The 16,395-nt window shown below is 42.4% G+C and overlaps 2 protein-coding genes across 5 annotated transcripts in view; one reads left to right on the top strand and one right to left on the bottom strand.

Annotated features, from left to right (window-relative positions):
* lig3 (ligase III, DNA, ATP-dependent) overlaps positions 1–9,537 on the top strand; it is a 24,156-nt gene extending 14,619 nt beyond the window's left edge. For 2 of the 3 annotated variants that reach the window (XM_064982117.1, XM_064982115.1), the window contains exons 15-21: positions 930–1,072; positions 1,498–1,572; positions 6,096–6,242; positions 6,758–6,908; positions 7,849–7,958; positions 8,137–8,238; positions 8,455–9,537. In XM_064982117.1, coding sequence (XP_064838189.1) covers positions 930–1,072; positions 1,498–1,572; positions 6,096–6,242; positions 6,758–6,908; positions 7,849–7,958; positions 8,137–8,238; positions 8,455–8,706 — 980 coding nt within the window. In that variant the 3' untranslated portion in view covers positions 8,707–9,537. The remainder of the gene's footprint in view (positions 1–929; positions 1,073–1,497; positions 1,573–6,095; positions 6,243–6,757; positions 6,909–7,848; positions 7,959–8,136; positions 8,239–8,454) is intronic. The other variant, XM_064982116.1, reaches the window with a different exon arrangement.
* Positions 9,466–16,395, bottom strand: part of rad51d (RAD51 paralog D) — a 9,933-nt gene continuing 3,003 nt past the window's right edge. For both annotated transcript variants that reach the window (XM_064982121.1, XM_064982120.1), the window contains 7 exons: positions 11,572–11,653; positions 11,273–11,407; positions 11,083–11,178; positions 10,724–10,814; positions 10,385–10,455; positions 9,944–10,108; positions 9,466–9,710 (listed from right to left, as the gene is read on the bottom strand). In XM_064982121.1, the coding sequence (XP_064838193.1) occupies positions 9,603–9,710; positions 9,944–10,108; positions 10,385–10,455; positions 10,724–10,814; positions 11,083–11,178; positions 11,273–11,407; positions 11,572–11,653 (748 nt within the window). In that variant the 3' untranslated portion in view covers positions 9,466–9,602. The remainder of the gene's footprint in view (positions 9,711–9,943; positions 10,109–10,384; positions 10,456–10,723; positions 10,815–11,082; positions 11,179–11,272; positions 11,408–11,571; positions 11,654–16,395) is intronic.

Below are 16,395 nucleotides of genomic sequence, written 5' to 3'. Positions count from 1 at the left end.
ATGGTCTTATACAGTTCATTGAGTACGGTCTTAGTGCCAGCATCGATTTGTGGTGGTAAATAGACAGCTCCGAAAAATATAGATGAAAACGCTCTTGGTAAATAGTGCGGTCTACAGCTTATCATTAGATACTCTACCTCAGGTGTAAAAACATTGAGACTTCTTTAATATTTGTGCACCAGCTGTTATTTACAAATAGACACAAACCGCCACCCCTTGTCTTACCGGAGGCAGCTGTTCTATCTTGCCGATGCACGGAAAACCCAGCTAGCTGGATGTTATCCATGTCGCCGTTCAGCCACGACTGTGTGAAACACAATATATTTGTTTTTAATATCCCATTGGTAGCTTAGTCTTGATCAGAGATCATTCAATGATTGCACTTTGGCTAATAGGACTGACGGTAGAGGCAGATTACCCACTCGCCGTCGGATCTTTACAAGGCACCCCGACCTACTTCCCCGATTTCTCTGTCTCTTCTTCATGCGATTGACGGGGATTTGGACCTTGTCCGGTGTCTGAAGCACACAGTAGCACATTTGGTTAGGAGCCCATAAAACGGCAGCCATCTCCTCCGGTGCCATTGTTCAGCTTTATATGCATATTGAACGTTTTTAGTTTTTTTATCTCATGAAACATTTTGTGTTCATTTTTGTTCAGTGTACATCCACTCTAACATTCATGTCACTTATGGCAACTCATGGCTTAGTATAGTCTGTACATCCCAAATGGCATCTTTCCCTTTTCCCTATTTAGTGCACTACTTTTAACCAGAGCCCTATAACTAGTGCAGTATATAGAGAATAGGGTGCCATTTGGGATGTAGTCTATATATCCAGCATCTACAGAATCTGACCATTTTGGGCTGTGGGGATAGAAAAATACCTCACTTGAATGTGTTTTTGTAATGTGGTGTATGTCTCTAACAGGCGGGATAATGTCCAGTTTCTTAATGGGCTGCTATGACCCGAACTCTAAGAAGTGGTGCACCGTGACCAAGTGCTCCGGAGGCTACGATGACGCCATGTTGACCCGACTCCAGAAGGAGCTGGACGTGATCAAAATCAGCAAGGTGACTCAAGCAGCTTGGGTGGGGACTGCCCGACAGTTCACTCTTGAGTGGCCTGTTGGAGAAATAGGGTTTTCTGAATTCCAACTTGGGCCCTCAAATTCAAATCTGGACCTTGAAGCCACTTCCACTGCTTTTTTTTCATTCTTCCCCTCAAATCAGGAACTAATTTAGACCTATTTAGTCCGGACCTCGTAGGGTAAGATTTGAATACCCCTGACCTAGGGACTAGGCACGCCTGAATAGGCGTAAGCAGTATGGTGCAAATTTCACCGTCTATCAGAAGTCAAGATGGAGCGATTACCATGCTGTTTAAACCTATTCATTTCAGATATACAGGAGTGCCTAGGGGCTAGGAGGGTATTTAAAATTCACGAAGTATGAGGACTGTTCTTTAATGTTTGTGTACATCTCATTTCTGTCTCCAGGAACCCAGTAAAATCCCTGGCTGGTTGAAAATCATCAAGAACTATTACCCTGATTTTATTATCCGCGATCCTGAGGTGAGATTTAATATTGTTTAATGCATTTTAATCTCCCACTGCATTTTATTCAGGGACAAAAATTGTGAATCTCCAGACTTCTTTAGGCTTTTCAGTTAAGTTAGACTCTCCATAGTGGAGTGGCAGGTGACTGAAAGGTTGCTGATTTGAATTCCTGAGCTGACTCGGTGAAACATCTGTCGATGTGCTCTTGAGCAAGGCACTTCACCCTAATTGCTCCTGTAAGTCGCTCTAGATAAGAGCGTCTGCTAAATGACAAAAATGTAAATGTGATTTAGATGTGGCTTTGAGTCATTTATACAGTGGCATGTGAAAGTATTCACCCCCCTTGACATTTTTCCTATTTTGTTGCCTTACAAATAATTCCAGGTTGTAACCTGGAATTAGTGGATTTTTGGGGAGTTTGTATCATTTGATTTACACATGCCTACCACTTTGAAGATGAAAAATAAAAACAGAACTTGAGCATGCATAACTATTCACCCCCACAAAGTCAATACCTTTTGCAGAAATTTCAGCTGCAAGTCTCTTGGCACATCTAGCCACTGGGAATTTTGCCCATTCAAGGCAAAACTGCTCCAGCTCCCTGAAGTTGAATGCTGTACACCGACAGAAGCCAATCTTAAGTCATACCACAGATTCTCAATTGGATTGCGGTCTGGGCATCGTCTAGGCTATTCCAAGACATTTAAATGTTTCCCCTTAAACCACTTGAGTGTTGCTTTAGCAGTATGCTTAGTCATTGTCCTGCTGGAAGGTGAACCTCTGTCCCAGTCGCACATCTCTGGAAGACTGACACAGGTTTCCCTCAAGACTTTCCCTGTATTTAGCACCATCAATCATTCCTTCAATTCTGACCAGTTTCCCAGTCGATGGAAAATCATCCCCACAGGATGGTGTTCTCGGAGTGATGAGGTGGTGGGTTTGCGCCAGACATGGCGTTTTCCTTGATGGCAAAAAGCTCAATTTTAGTCTTATCTGACCAGAATTCCTTCTTCCATATGTTTGGGGAGTCTCCCACATGCCTTTTGGCAAACACCAAATATGTTTGCTTATTTTTTTTCTGGCCACTCTTCCATAAAGCCCTGCTCTGTGGAGTGTATGGCTTAAAGTGGTCCTATGGACAGATACTCCAATCTCTGCTGTGGAGCTTTGCAGCTCCTTCAGGGTTCTCTTTGTTGCCTCCCTGATTAATGCCCTCCTTGCCTGGTCCGTGAGTTTTGGTGGGCGGCCCTCTCTTGGCAGGTTTGTTGTGGTGCCATATTCAGAACAGAACTATCAGAACAGATGTGTGTGTGTGTATATATATATATGAGATCATGTGACACTAGACTGCACAAAGGTAGACTTTATTTAACTAATTATGTAACTTCTAAAGGTAATTGGTTGCGCCAGATCTTATTTAGGGGCTTCATAGCAAAGGGAGTGAAAACATATACACGCACCACTTTTCCATTTATTTATTTTAAGTAATTTTTTTCACTTCACCAGTTTGTACTATTTTCTGTATGTCCATTAGATGAAATCCAAATAAAAATCTATTTAAATTACAGGCTGTAATGCAAACAAAATAGGAAAAATGCCAAGGGGGTGAATACATTTGCACGGCACTGTACAAGGAAGCTATAACGTCTCAGCTTTCTTAAGAAGTATACCACTGACTTATTTATACTGTTATCATCAGCATTTCTATAGTTACACATAAATGTAACTACTATTCATCGCAAGGCTGATCTGATCTTTATCAACTTCCATAAGTGGCATGAACAGATCCATACATTATCAAGATTGGTCAATCTGTGCAGCACCTATAGCTCTAGCCAGCCCTTGTGACTAAGATACTGATAGGAAGTAATTGTGTATATTTAGACTGTCCTCCACCAACGTTTCTACTGTTATCACATTTTACGTAACTATTCAGACCCTTTACTCAGTACTTTGTTGAAGCACCTTTGGCAGCGATTACATCCTTGAGTCTTCTTGGGTATGTCCCTACAAGCTTGGCACACCTATATTTGGGGAGTTTCTCCCATTATTCTTGCAGAACCTCTCAATCTCTTTCCGGTTTGATTCGGGAGCATCACCTCACAGCTATTTTCAGGTCTCTCCAGAGATGTTCAAGTCTGGGCTCTAACTGGGCCCCTCAAGGACATTCAGAGACTTGTCCCGAAGCCACTCCTGCGTTGTCTTGCTGTGTGCTTAAGGTTGTTGTCCTGTTGGACGGTGAACCTTCGTCCAAGTCTGAGGTCCTGACCGCTCTGGAGCAGGTTTTCATCAAGGATCTCTCTGTACTTTGCTCCGTTCATCTTTCCCTCGACCCTGACTAGTCTCCCAGTCACTGCAGCATGATGCTGCCACCACCATGCTTCACCGTAGGGACAGTGCCAGGTTTTCTCCAGACGTGATGCTTGGCATTCAGGCCAAAGAATTCAATCTTGGTTTCATCCGACCAGATAGTCTTGTTTCTCATGGTCTGAGTCCTTTAGGCTGCCATGTGCCTTTTACTGAGGAGTGGCTTCCGTCTGGCCACTCCACAATAAAGGCCTTATTGGTGGAGTGCTGCAGAGATGGTTGTCCTTCTGGAAGGTTCTCCTATCTCCACTGAGGAACTCTGGATCTCTGTCAGTGACCATCAGTTTCTTGGTCATCTCCCCGACCAAGTCCCTTCTCCACCGATTGCTCAGTTTGGCTGGACGGACAGATCTAGGAAGAGTCTTGGTGGTTCCAATCTTCTCCCATTTAAGAATGATGGAGGCCACTGTGTTCTTGGACCACCATGCTGCAGAAATGTTTTGGTAACCTTCCCCAGATCTGTACCTCAACGCAATCCTGTCTCAGCGCTCTACTGACAATTCCTTAGACTTCATGGACTCCACTCCAGTTGTAGAAACATCTCAAGGGTGATGAATGAAAACAGGATGCACCGGAGCTCAATTTCGAGTCTCATCGCAAAGGGTCTGAATACTTATGTAAATAAGGTAACCTGTTTTCGCTTTGGCATTGTGTGTAGATTGAGGAATTTATGTGATCAATTTTAGAGGCTGTAACAATGTGGAAAAGTGGAATGGGTCTGAATACTTTCCGAATACACTGTAGGTGATGGGGTACTAAACTTCTGGAGGACCTATTATCCTTTTCCTGCCTCTACCTTTTCCTCTATCTGCTGCTAAAACCACTTTGTCAATCTTCTGCCTCGAACTCTAGGAAACTATTTTACTGTCTCCTCCGTCGTTAATCCTGCACTCTCTCCCTCTGCGGACGACTTCATCAACCACTTTGAAAAGGTTCACGACATCTCAAACACTTGACTAAAGACCAGTATCCGTCTTTCCTTTCTTTCCAAAACACTTGTGTGATGTCTCTGATCAACTCCCTCGTTATCGCTTTCAGACAATCTTATTGACCCTAACCAGTCAAGACTGATCACTCAACCGAGACTGCTCTTCTATGTCACGTAGGTTCTCCGTACTGCCAAAGCTGACTCATCCTCCTCGATCTCGCCGCTGACTCCAACACCATGAATCATCAGATCCTCCTCTCGGGGCTGGGTGTCTCAGGCTCTGCATTCTCTTGGATTGTATCCTACCAGGCAGATCGCTCCTACCAGGTGACGTGGAGAGGATCTGTCTGCACCATGTACTCACTCCTGGTGTCCCCAGGGCTTGGCTATAGGCCCTCTCCTCTTCATACAGCAAATCACTCCGCTCCGTCATATCCTCACATGGTCTCTCCTATCATTGCTATGCGGAATACACTCAACTACTTTTCTCCTTCCCCCTTCTGACACCCAGGTGGCGACACGCATCTCAGCGTGCCTGGCAGATATCTCAGCTTGGATGTTGGCACACCACCTCAAGCTCAACAAGACGGAGCTGCTCTTCCTCCCGGGGAAGGCCTGCCCGCTCCAAGACCTCTCCATCAATGTTGACAACTCCACAATATTCCCATCCGAGTGCAAAAAACCTTGGCCAAGACCCTGTGGTTCTCTGCAAACATCAAGTTCTCCCATGTCACTCAGCATCCGCTACAAGACCATGGTACTTGTCTGTGGAGCAGCAAGAGGAACTGCCCCTCCCTACCTTCAGACTATGCTCAAACCCTACACCCCAACCCGAGCACTCTGTTCTGCCACCTCTAGTCGCTTGGCCCTCCCACCCTTACGGCAGGTCAACCCCCGCTCAGCCCAGTCCAAGATCTTCTCAATCCTGGCACCCCAATGGTGGAACCAGCTTCCCCTGAAGCTAGGACAGCAGAGTCCCTGCCTATCTTCCAAAAACATCTGAAACCCTACGTTGACGAGTATCTTAAATAATCCCACAGCACCTCCCACCCCAAACACATGTACACAATGGCTACTTTGAGGAAAAATGTACTTACTGTAATGTGTGGTTGTCTTACCTAGCTACCTTAAAATGAATAAACTAAACTGAAGTCTCTCTGGATAAGAGCATCTACTAATTGACTAAAATGTGTTTTGGGATGCAGCCTGACTTTGTCCTCCTTTGTCTCTCTCTCTGAGATAGAAAGCGCCGGTGTGGGAGATCACGGGGGCGGAGTTCTCCAAGTCGGAGATGCACACCGCCGACGGCATATCCATCCGCTTCCCCCGCATGACGCGTGTCCGTGACGACAAGGACTGGAAGAGCGCCACCAACCTGATGCAGCTCAAAGTAAGGAATACCCTGATCATGCAACTATGAAGGGCTTCTATTGGATTTTTTTTATTTTTTTATCTGTAATGTAAAACCATTGAATACTTATTTATAGGTGCTCTGTGCAACCAACTTAATATCCATGTAGAAGTAAAGGATAAAAAAAATGTGATCAACAATAAACGGTACCACTTGGTCAGCCGTTGTCTTTTAGTCAAACAGATACGAATACAGTGGAACTTGTACTATAATTGTGTATCGATATTCAAATGGCAACCAAAATGTGTTATTGGTTTGCTGCTGAGGTGGTTTTGGTGTGATAAGGTAGTCTCTTGAGCTGAATAGACCTTTATACGCAATAGCTCAAACTCGTATTGAGTATTTTTGTTATGACATCTCTACTATATAATACAAAACCTTTCCTGTCATAAATGGTTGTTGTCCGTTGGTGTATGCAGCATAACTATTCCTCAAAGATCATTTGCATATCCCCTAGTAACACTAACTTCACAACTTTTGTTTTTCTCCCTCAGGAGCTCTTCCGCATCTCCAAGGAGAGGTGTGACTTTGAGGTGACAGCAGGGCCCTCCAAAGGAGGTGAAGATGACAAGGGCTCTTCAGGAGACAGTGGGAGCAACTCTCCACCCTCCACCTCCCAGAGACCAGTCACTCCCAGAAAGACCAGTGAGTACCATAGACATGGGTCTGGTCTCAGGTATGTAGATGACGCTTTACTCACCAATAATGCAAACAAACACTATGAACATATGTCAATGAGTATGTGTATATGCATGGGTGCGTCTGAAATGGCACCCATTTCCCTATGGGAAGCGGATATGTATATATTCATACTTATTACACATGTTCGTACTGTTAGAAGTCTTTACCAATTCATTATTGGTAAGTACTGCATCTGTATACCCAAATAATAAATTAAAAAAACATGGTATGACAACTCTCCTTGGTTTGAGATTTCCAACCTTTTTGTTTGAAACTTTAGGGAAACTACACGATCTCCTCATGATAGTAATGTACGCTTAACAACCTGGAACCAAAATTATTTTCCAATCATTCCATTCCGAACATTTTCTATTTTTTTTAAAGGTCCAGTGTTCCAACCAGCATAAAATTCTGAACCGGTTCGAACCCCAAAGTCATATTCATATAGTTCCTTTCTGTAAATGTTTTAACCCTTGAACACTACATCGTTTTTACATTTCTCATTATTTTACCTCACCAATTAGCACCGATATAGAAGCTTGATATGGAATGGGAAAGCTAGTTTACATGTTTTAATTGGTCAGTTAAGTGCAAGCGTGAGAAGGGACAATTTTCATGGGTGGATGAGAGCGAAGGGTGGATATTGAGGTGGGGTTGGCTTGAAGTGCTGAACATCATGACATCAATTGAAAAGGGTTTAGCATAACTTCACTGAATTACAGAATTATATACTAGACATTAGAAATGTTTTTTGGGAGCAAAAAATATGAACCGTTTTAAGATTTGAAAGTAACGGTTCTGTTCTGGAACATTAAAGAACTTTCGTTTCAGGTTCTGTTCCCTGAATCGGTTCCAACTCGACTCTAATATATTTTGATTCAATGTGATGTTTCCATTACCTTAGGCACAGGCAACAGCAATACCCCCAAAGCTAAGGCAGTAAAGACAGAGCCTCCCTCCCCTGTTCCAGCAACCAAAAGGAAAATACCCTCCGAAGAGCCCAGTGCAAAGAAGGTACCCTACACTCAACCATAGCAACTGGTGTTATCCTATTTGGCAGTTGGGTGCTGCATAGGTGAACCATGAAGTTGCATCAGTAGACTTTTTTTATTGGGTCATTACATTTCTCACATCCAGAATATATTTCAGCCTTGAATCCCGCAAAATGTATCTGGGCTCCAATGTATTCCAGGTAAAGGCTGAAACTGTCCATCACAGTAATGGACAAAGCAAGAATGGACAAAGCAAGACTAAAATGGCCCCCTCCATGTTGGCAGAACCCAGGAATGACAAGGTGGGTGCTTCATTGTTTCTGTTCCATTTGTTGCCAACTGTGATTTACGCTAAAATTCTTCTAAACAGAAAGTTCTAACAAGACATGCTAGTAGATGAAATATTAGAACATGCTTTTATTATTGGATGATCTCTGTAATACTGTATTTAGTTAAAGGTGCAATCTGTAATACTTACTGTCATTTTAATAAATTAAACTAAGGATTGTGTCTTAAAGACTTCCTGCTCTCCCCAGACTCTACTGGACATTTTCAGCGGTGTGAAGCTTGTCCTGCCAGACTCTGTGCAGGACCACACCAAGCTGCGGCGCTACTTTGTGGCCTACGACGGGGACCTGGTGCCGGAGTATGACGCCGCTTCGGCCACACACACCCTGACTGAGCCCGAGGAGGACAGCCATGCCCAGAGAGTCACCCCCGGCTGGATCTGGGAGTGTATCCGCAAGAGACGGGTGGTGCCTCCCTGCTGATGAACATTAATTACACCCCCCCCCCCCGAACACTGGTGCGATTTTGAAGTGTGTTGGCTTAAATAACAATGGACCATTATACGCTGATCATGTTTTACAGCTGAGCTTGATCCAAGCTAAAACCGATATAAACTTAGTTGAATGTTGCTATGAATGATATAACCACAAGGACACAGGACCAGATCATGAGATATTGTGATGGTCATGGCAGAGTATGATTAGAGTTAAGAAAGATATAGGCCTAACTATGTCAGGCTAGGAGTAGTATCTGTCTACTATGGGCTGAGTAATGTTTCCATCCATGGATCTTTCTATTTATTGTTTCCAGTCTTTTTTTGTATCTGAGTAGTATTGGTTCAAATAAACCATAATTACTTAGTCTTTATCAGTTTGGTTTCTGCAATTGTGTGCCCATGTGTGTGAACAGGTTAGGTCCAGCTGACCTACCTCAAAGCCAAGGTTCTCACTTCAAACGAGGTTCCTTTGAACGAGTGTGTAGTGTAGATAACAATACTATTAGGACGAGTTAAAGTAGTTTGGACATGTCCAATGACACAAATCATGAAAGTAGACTGTCATAGTATCTAGGAGAGGGCCTCTAACAATGCATGTTCTCCACATGAAATGCAAGATGGGGGAAAAAAAGACTAGCAGGATACTGTCACAATTTTTTAAACTTTTTTTTTTTATGGCCAAGTGGAACACTAAATATGGGTTTGTTAATTTTGTAAACCAGAGTGCAACCAGGTGACAAATCTATGATGTCAGAAATATCCTTTAATTCACACAATACCTTTGATGTGCTGTTTAAAATAAACTGGTTTGAATATCCTTTTCTCCGTTTGTCAGTTTTCTTCCATTTGATAACATCCATGGTGGTGCTCATTAGGTGAGGCCTAGCTAGGCTCAGTGTTCTCCAGCTTCCTCTTTCCTGACATTCCATACAGCTGTTCTTCAGACCTGCCCCAGCACTGCAAGTCAAACTCTTCTTTCAGATGACAAGGCTAAGAGAGAACAGGTTAAATCTCCATTAAGTTTGATCCTATTTGAACACATCTCCAGTGCAACAGCACTCATTCTGCAGGAAAGGATTCCATATGACATCACATTTTTGGGTTATACCACAGATTTCCATCTCACAGAACTGAGGCAGAAAATGTCATGAGGTCCATTATTTTCAATCTTATTTGGACAAAGAATGAATACTAACATGGACAAGCCCATGTCAACACTTCACCTGTCTTGAGGACTTGGCCAAAGTGGCAGTGCGTACGCTAGAACAAGTGGATCCCGGCCACTCGAGCCGTTGCAGTAGAATCCGAATTCTAGGTACGTGACTCCACGTTTGGCCCAGTCCGGCTTTCAGCTGCCCATTGCCGTCTCTGGTCACAGTGTTTGTCACCTGAGGGTACATGATTCTTATCACTGTGGCATTTGATTAGGCTCATAGGTCATAGCACACTAGTATTTATTATGGATCCCCATTAGCTGCTGCCTATTTTAAATATTACAACACATTGTGTGGCCTGTGTGAACCTCGCTACACACGTACAGCCTAGGCTACCAGTTAGCATGGTTTGAATCGGACTCTCTACAACCTTTCCTGTCTCAAAATAACCCCCCCTTAGTGTAGATGTCCGAACAGGACCAAAAATAATAGTTCATCAGTTGCCCTCACCAGAACGGCTACATTGAAGTCTTTGGCGATTGTCTTCAACAGCCCTGCCACTTGCATCATCATGGACATGCCTAGAAATTCCAATCACCAAAGGTCATTATATAAATAGACCATGCTAAAATTGCCTTTAATATCAAAACCACAATTGTGACTCCCTTTGCAGAGAGTATAACTATGCCATTCTCTTCATTAAATCAATTATGTTCCACTGGCTATCCTTTTATACAGTGTGTTATCAGAAACTATATCTTAATGTTATTTCAAAAGGGAATGTTATTAAGATAAATGAACCGGTATAATCTACTTAAATATCACATGAGAAACTTTTCATCATAGTACCTTCATTTTGTTTGCCTCCCAGTATGGGAGAAATAACTGCTGACACTGAATCCACAATTACAGCTTTGACTGAGCCACCTCCTGCAGATGCCTGTAAAATATGACAAGACGGATGCAAGAATGATTGAATTCAGTTATGAATGATCAGTTATGTAAAAAGAAAATCAGTTGTCATTATAGTTATCTTAAAACTATCTCAATTTAATTAATATTTCAGCAACATCAAATACAGTCCATCCCAAATGGCACCCTATTCACTATATAGTGCACAACTTTTGACCAGAGCCCTTTGGGACCAGTCCAAATTAGTGCACCAGTGAATAAGGTGCCATTTGGGGGACACACATTCAAAGGACTACCTGCTGAAGTCCAACGCATCGAAAATTATGTAGACAGCCGAGTAACGAGAAAATGTCAAACACTGGAAAGACCTGGATTCTCTGAAGAGCCTCCATCTGCACAACAACGGGTAAGAACTGTGTGGTGAGAATTGTTTTGATGAATGTTAATTCAACTAGATTTTCATTGTCACAGCCTCTTCCAGCACACCTGTTCTTCTATATTGCACGACTTCGCTTGGAGCATCTGAAGCAAGCGACTTGCCGACAGTCCTCCTGTTGAGTCAACATATATGACTCTCTGCTTCAGTTGGTAAGATATATTCACTGCAACACCAAAACACACCTAAAAGAGAGGGAAATGTGGGCAGCATAAACATGTTGTAGTCAATACACTAGACAGTAGTGATACCATCATCCATTGGGTCATTCTATGAAAACCAACCACACTAATAAGTAAGGTGTAAACTTTGCCAATGACATGATATACGATTGTGGGAAAAAGGTCACCTGGGTTTTTCCACTTCCAGGGCCTCCTGCCAACTCTGTGAGCTCTCCTGTGTACAAGCCAGAGTCTAGAAGCTTATCTAGACTGGAAGAAAACAAACACTATCATTCACCAAGGCTATGAAGTCCTGCCAGGTGCTAAAACCAACCCATCAAGTCATAGTACAATAATAAAAAGGCAATTCAGTGGGAAAGTTAACCTGAGCATGCAAAATACAGTTAGTCATTAACAAATGAAACCACTTTCATAATTATCCTTAAGGTCTTAATGTCGGAGTGCAGGCTTAATTTGACCAGGTAGCCCTTTCCACTCACAGCCAGTCATCCCGTATACCGGTTGAAAATAGGAAATTGTCATTAATAAGCGACTAATTTGTTCTCCGCTTCACAGCCTTTATGGGTTTTGACTCACAGCCATTTGAAATTTGAGCACCAAGTAACAAGAAGATGCCCCAACCTCTCCAGCTAGTTGGGCTTCTTTTGCACATGTTGTATGACACCGCTTTGATGTCATACAAGCAAACCACACACCCATGAATCCAAATGCACACTTCACATTTTCCAAATTTGAAAACTCATGTAATTAAAATTATCAACGTTCATGATCGCTATGTTTGATCCACAGTTACAAGGATGACATGCGTTATACCCTGGGTTGTCCTGAACAGAATGAGCCTATGTTTGGCATATTGTGAAGACAATCTACTGCAGAACATGCACTTGAATGCACTCATGACTCCATTCTATGCATACCAAAATTACAAATCGGTTTGTCTGAAGTGCCTTTTGAAAGCCTAACACTAAGATCGTATTTTATAACTTAGCTTCAAATTAAGCCCACCTGACCCAGGTTGCAAATGTATAATGGTACGCTTTTGGATTGCATAAAACAAGAACAGTAATTGTGTGATGTTGGGGACACAGGGCTGTATTTCAAACAAAAAAACTACAACTGTGCTTGCGTCAGTTCCTCAATAGCAAAGCTAGGAGAGGTAAAAAAAAAAGCACCTTATAGTTGAAGACTCTTTCCTTGTCATAAAAGTGCATTGAAATTACTTTGGAACTGTGCACAGTTTGGAGAGGTGTATGGTCACTTGGAGACAGCAGTTAGTCCTTTCACTAAAACCCTTGTACCTTTTTTTCCCCTTCTATCTTGCACGTACTCCAAAATATCAATGAATATTCTTATTATGTTACTGAATGTATCCAGAGTATTTTCAGATTTCTTTATAGACAAAATGCTGCTAAAGGTACAGTAAATTTAAAATACACAATCAAAAGTGTAATATTTGGATTCAGTCTTGTTCCAGGTGAACTGTTGTCCTTACCTTAGGTCTGATAATGTCCCCATAATCTCCAAAGTGTAAGGGGTTAACGTAGAAAATTGCATGCATTCAGGCTATCCTGTAATTATATAGTCCTAAATTACTATGCCTTCAATTGACATTTTAGAAATGTTTCAGACAACAACAAATGTGTTATGATTGATTTGAATGTCTATTTCAGACTTTGTGTGGTGTAACATCCATAACAGTAGTTTTTCCTCCCTAAAGTATTAATGGAAATGACAGTATTTTCTAAATTATTGTTTGTGTGCAGCCAAGCCTTCCTTCGAAATGCCTTACCATGTTTTGACCTAAGACAAACTCACAGACTTATGCTAATATGTTCATTCTTCTCAAAAAGCTTATCCATTTCATGTAACATCCATAGCACCTCTTATTTGCTATATTTCTCCAGCATGCTAATATTTATAAGTCCGCTTTTTGGGATATACACTCCCCCCAAGGTGTACTATAGACACACACATCAAAGTTTCATATATATTTTGTTTGTTCATGCTGTAAGACATTAAAGTTGAGATTTTGCATGCAAATGTAACAGGAATCGCCCACAACCTTAATTGCCCATTGAAACAGAAATGTGTCTTCTGCTGTCTGTTGTAATACCATCACATAATCGTGATTTACATTGTTGTGTATGTATCCGGTCTTCCCCTGTCATATGTTTAGCCAAACTAATGCTTGTAGTAGCACTGTGTGTGATAGCCTGGGACAAACTACTAGCCTATCCATCTGGGGATCAATTCATTTTTTTGTATTTTACCTTTATTTAACTAGGCAAGTCAGTTAAGAACAAATTCTTATTTTCAATGAGAGCCTAGAAGAAGTGGGTTAACTGCCTTGTTCAGAGGCAGAACAACATATTTTTACCTTGTCAACTCGGGATTCGATTTTGCAACCGTCCAACGCTCTACCCACTAGGCTACCTGCCGCCCCAGGGGTTCAATTTGATAAGTAACAAACTTTTAACAGTGCTGCATTTTGATATGATTCGAGCACATAGTTAGATGGGAGTCATTAAAACTAGTTTTTCAACCACTCCACAAATGTCTTGATAACAAACTGTCGTTTTGGCAAGTCGGTTAGGACATCTAGTTTGTGCATGACACAAGTAATTTTTCCAACAATTGTTTACAGACATATTATTTCACTGTATCACAATTCCAGTGGGTCAGACGTTTACATACACTAAGATGACTGTGACTTTAAACAGATTAGAAAATTCCAGAAATTGATGTCAAGGCTTTAGAAGCTTCTGATTGGCTAATTGACATCATTGGAGGCAATTGGAGGTGTACCTGTGGGTGTATTTCAAGGCCTACCTTCAAACTCAGTGCCTCTTTGCTTGACCTCATGGGAAAATCAAAAGAAATCAGCCAAGACCTCAAAAAAAAAATTGTAGACCTCCACAAGTCTGGTTCATCCTTGGGAGCAATTTCCAAACGCCTGGAGGAACCACGTTCATCTGCACAAACAATAGTATGCAAGTATATATAAACACCATGGGACCACGCAGCCGTCATACCGCTCAGATTGGAGACACGTTCTGTCTCCAAGAGACGAAGGTACTTTGGTGCGAAAAGTGAAAATCAATCCCAGAACAACAGCAAAGAACCTTGTGAAGATACTGGAGGAAACGGGTACAAAAGTATCGATATCCACAGCAAAACAAGTCCTATATTGACATAACCTGACAGGCTGCTCAGCAACGAAGAAGCCACGGCTCCAAAACCGCCATAAAAAAGTCAGACTATGGTTTGCAACTGTACAGTCGTGGCCAAAAGTTGAGAATGACACAAATATTAATTTCCACAAAGTTTGCTGCTTCAGTCTCTTTAGATATTTTTGTCAGATGTTACTATGGAATACTGAAGTATAATTACAAGCATTTCATAAGTGTCAAAAGCTGTTATTGACAATTACATGAAGTTGATGCTAAGAGTCAATATTTGCAGTGTTGACGCTTCTTTTTCAAGACCTCTGCAATCCGCCCTGGCATGCTGTCAATTAACTTCTGGACCACATCCTGACTGATGTCAGCCCATTCTTGCATAATCAATGCTTGGAGTTTGTCAGAATTTATGGGTTTTTTTTTTGTCCACCCGCCTCTTGAGGATTGACCACAAGTTCTGAATGGGATTAAGGTCTGGGGAGTTTCCTGGCCATGGACCCAAAATATCGATGTTTTGTTCCCCGAACAACTTAGTTATCACTTTGCCTTTTGGCAAGTTGCTCCATCATGCTGGAAAAAGCATTGTTCGTCACCAAACTGTTCCTGGATGGTTGGGAGAAGTTGTTCTCGGGGGATGTATTGGTACCATTCTTTATTCATGGCTGTGTTCTTAGGCAAAATTGTGAGTGAGCCCACTCCCTTGGCTGAGAAGCAATACCTGTTGGCATGACACAGGACTGATGGTAGCGCTCACCTTGTCTGCTCCGGACAAGCTGTTATCCGGATGCCCCAAACAATCGGAAAGGGGATTCATCAGAGAAAATGACTTTACCCCAGTCCTCAGCAGTCCAATCCCTGTACCTTTTGCAGAATATCAGTCTGTCCCTGATGTTTTTCCCGGAGAGAAGTGGCTTCGTTGCTGCCCTTCTTGACACCAGGCCAACCTCCAAAAGTCTTTGCATCACTGTGCGTGCAGATGCACTCACACCTGCCTGCTGCCATTCCTGAGCAAGTTCTGTACTGGTGCTGCCCCGATCCTGCAGCTGAATCAACTTTGGGAGACGGTCCTGGCGCTTGCTGGACTTTCTTGGGCACCCTGAAGCCTTCTTCACAACCATTGAACCGCTCTCCTTGTTCTTGATGATCTGATAAATGGTTGATTTAAGTGCAATCTTATGGGCAGCAATATCCTTGCCTGTGAAGCCCTTTTTGTGCAAAGCATTGATGACGGCACGTGTTTCCTTGCAACTAACCATGGTTGACAGAGGAAGAACAATGATTCCCAGCACCACCCTCCTTTTGAAGCTTCCAGTCTGTTATTCGAACTCAATCAGCATGACAGAGTGATCTCCAGCCTTGTCCTCGTCAACACTCACACCTGTGTTAACGAGAGAATCACTGACATGATGTCAGCTGGTCCTTTTGTGGCAAGGCTGAAATGCAGTGGAAATTTAGTTTTTTTTCAGTTCATTAACATGGCAAAGAGGGACTTTGCAATTAATTTGATTTTTTGGGGGACAAAGATAGTAATTTGGGGGGATTCTTGGGGACAAAGATCGTAATTTTTGGGGAGAAATGTCCTCTGGTCTGACAAAAATATAACTGTTTGGTCATAATGACCATCATTATGTTTGGAGGAAAAAGGGGGAGGCTTGCAAGCCAAAGAACACCATCCCAACCGTGAAGCACAGGGGTGGCAGCATCATGTTGTGGGGGTGCTTTGCTGTAGGAGGGACTGGTGCACTTCACAAAATAGATGGCATCATGAGGGTGGAAAATTACGTGGATATATTGAAGCAACATCTCAAGACA

The sequence above is a fragment of the Oncorhynchus masou genome, chromosome 12 (genome assembly GCF_036934945.1).
Source record: "Oncorhynchus masou masou isolate Uvic2021 chromosome 12, UVic_Omas_1.1, whole genome shotgun sequence".
NCBI lineage: Eukaryota > Metazoa > Chordata > Actinopteri > Salmoniformes > Salmonidae > Oncorhynchus > Oncorhynchus masou.
Note: the sequence above shows the minus strand (reverse complement) of the source record. Positions and strands in the feature narration are given on the sequence as shown.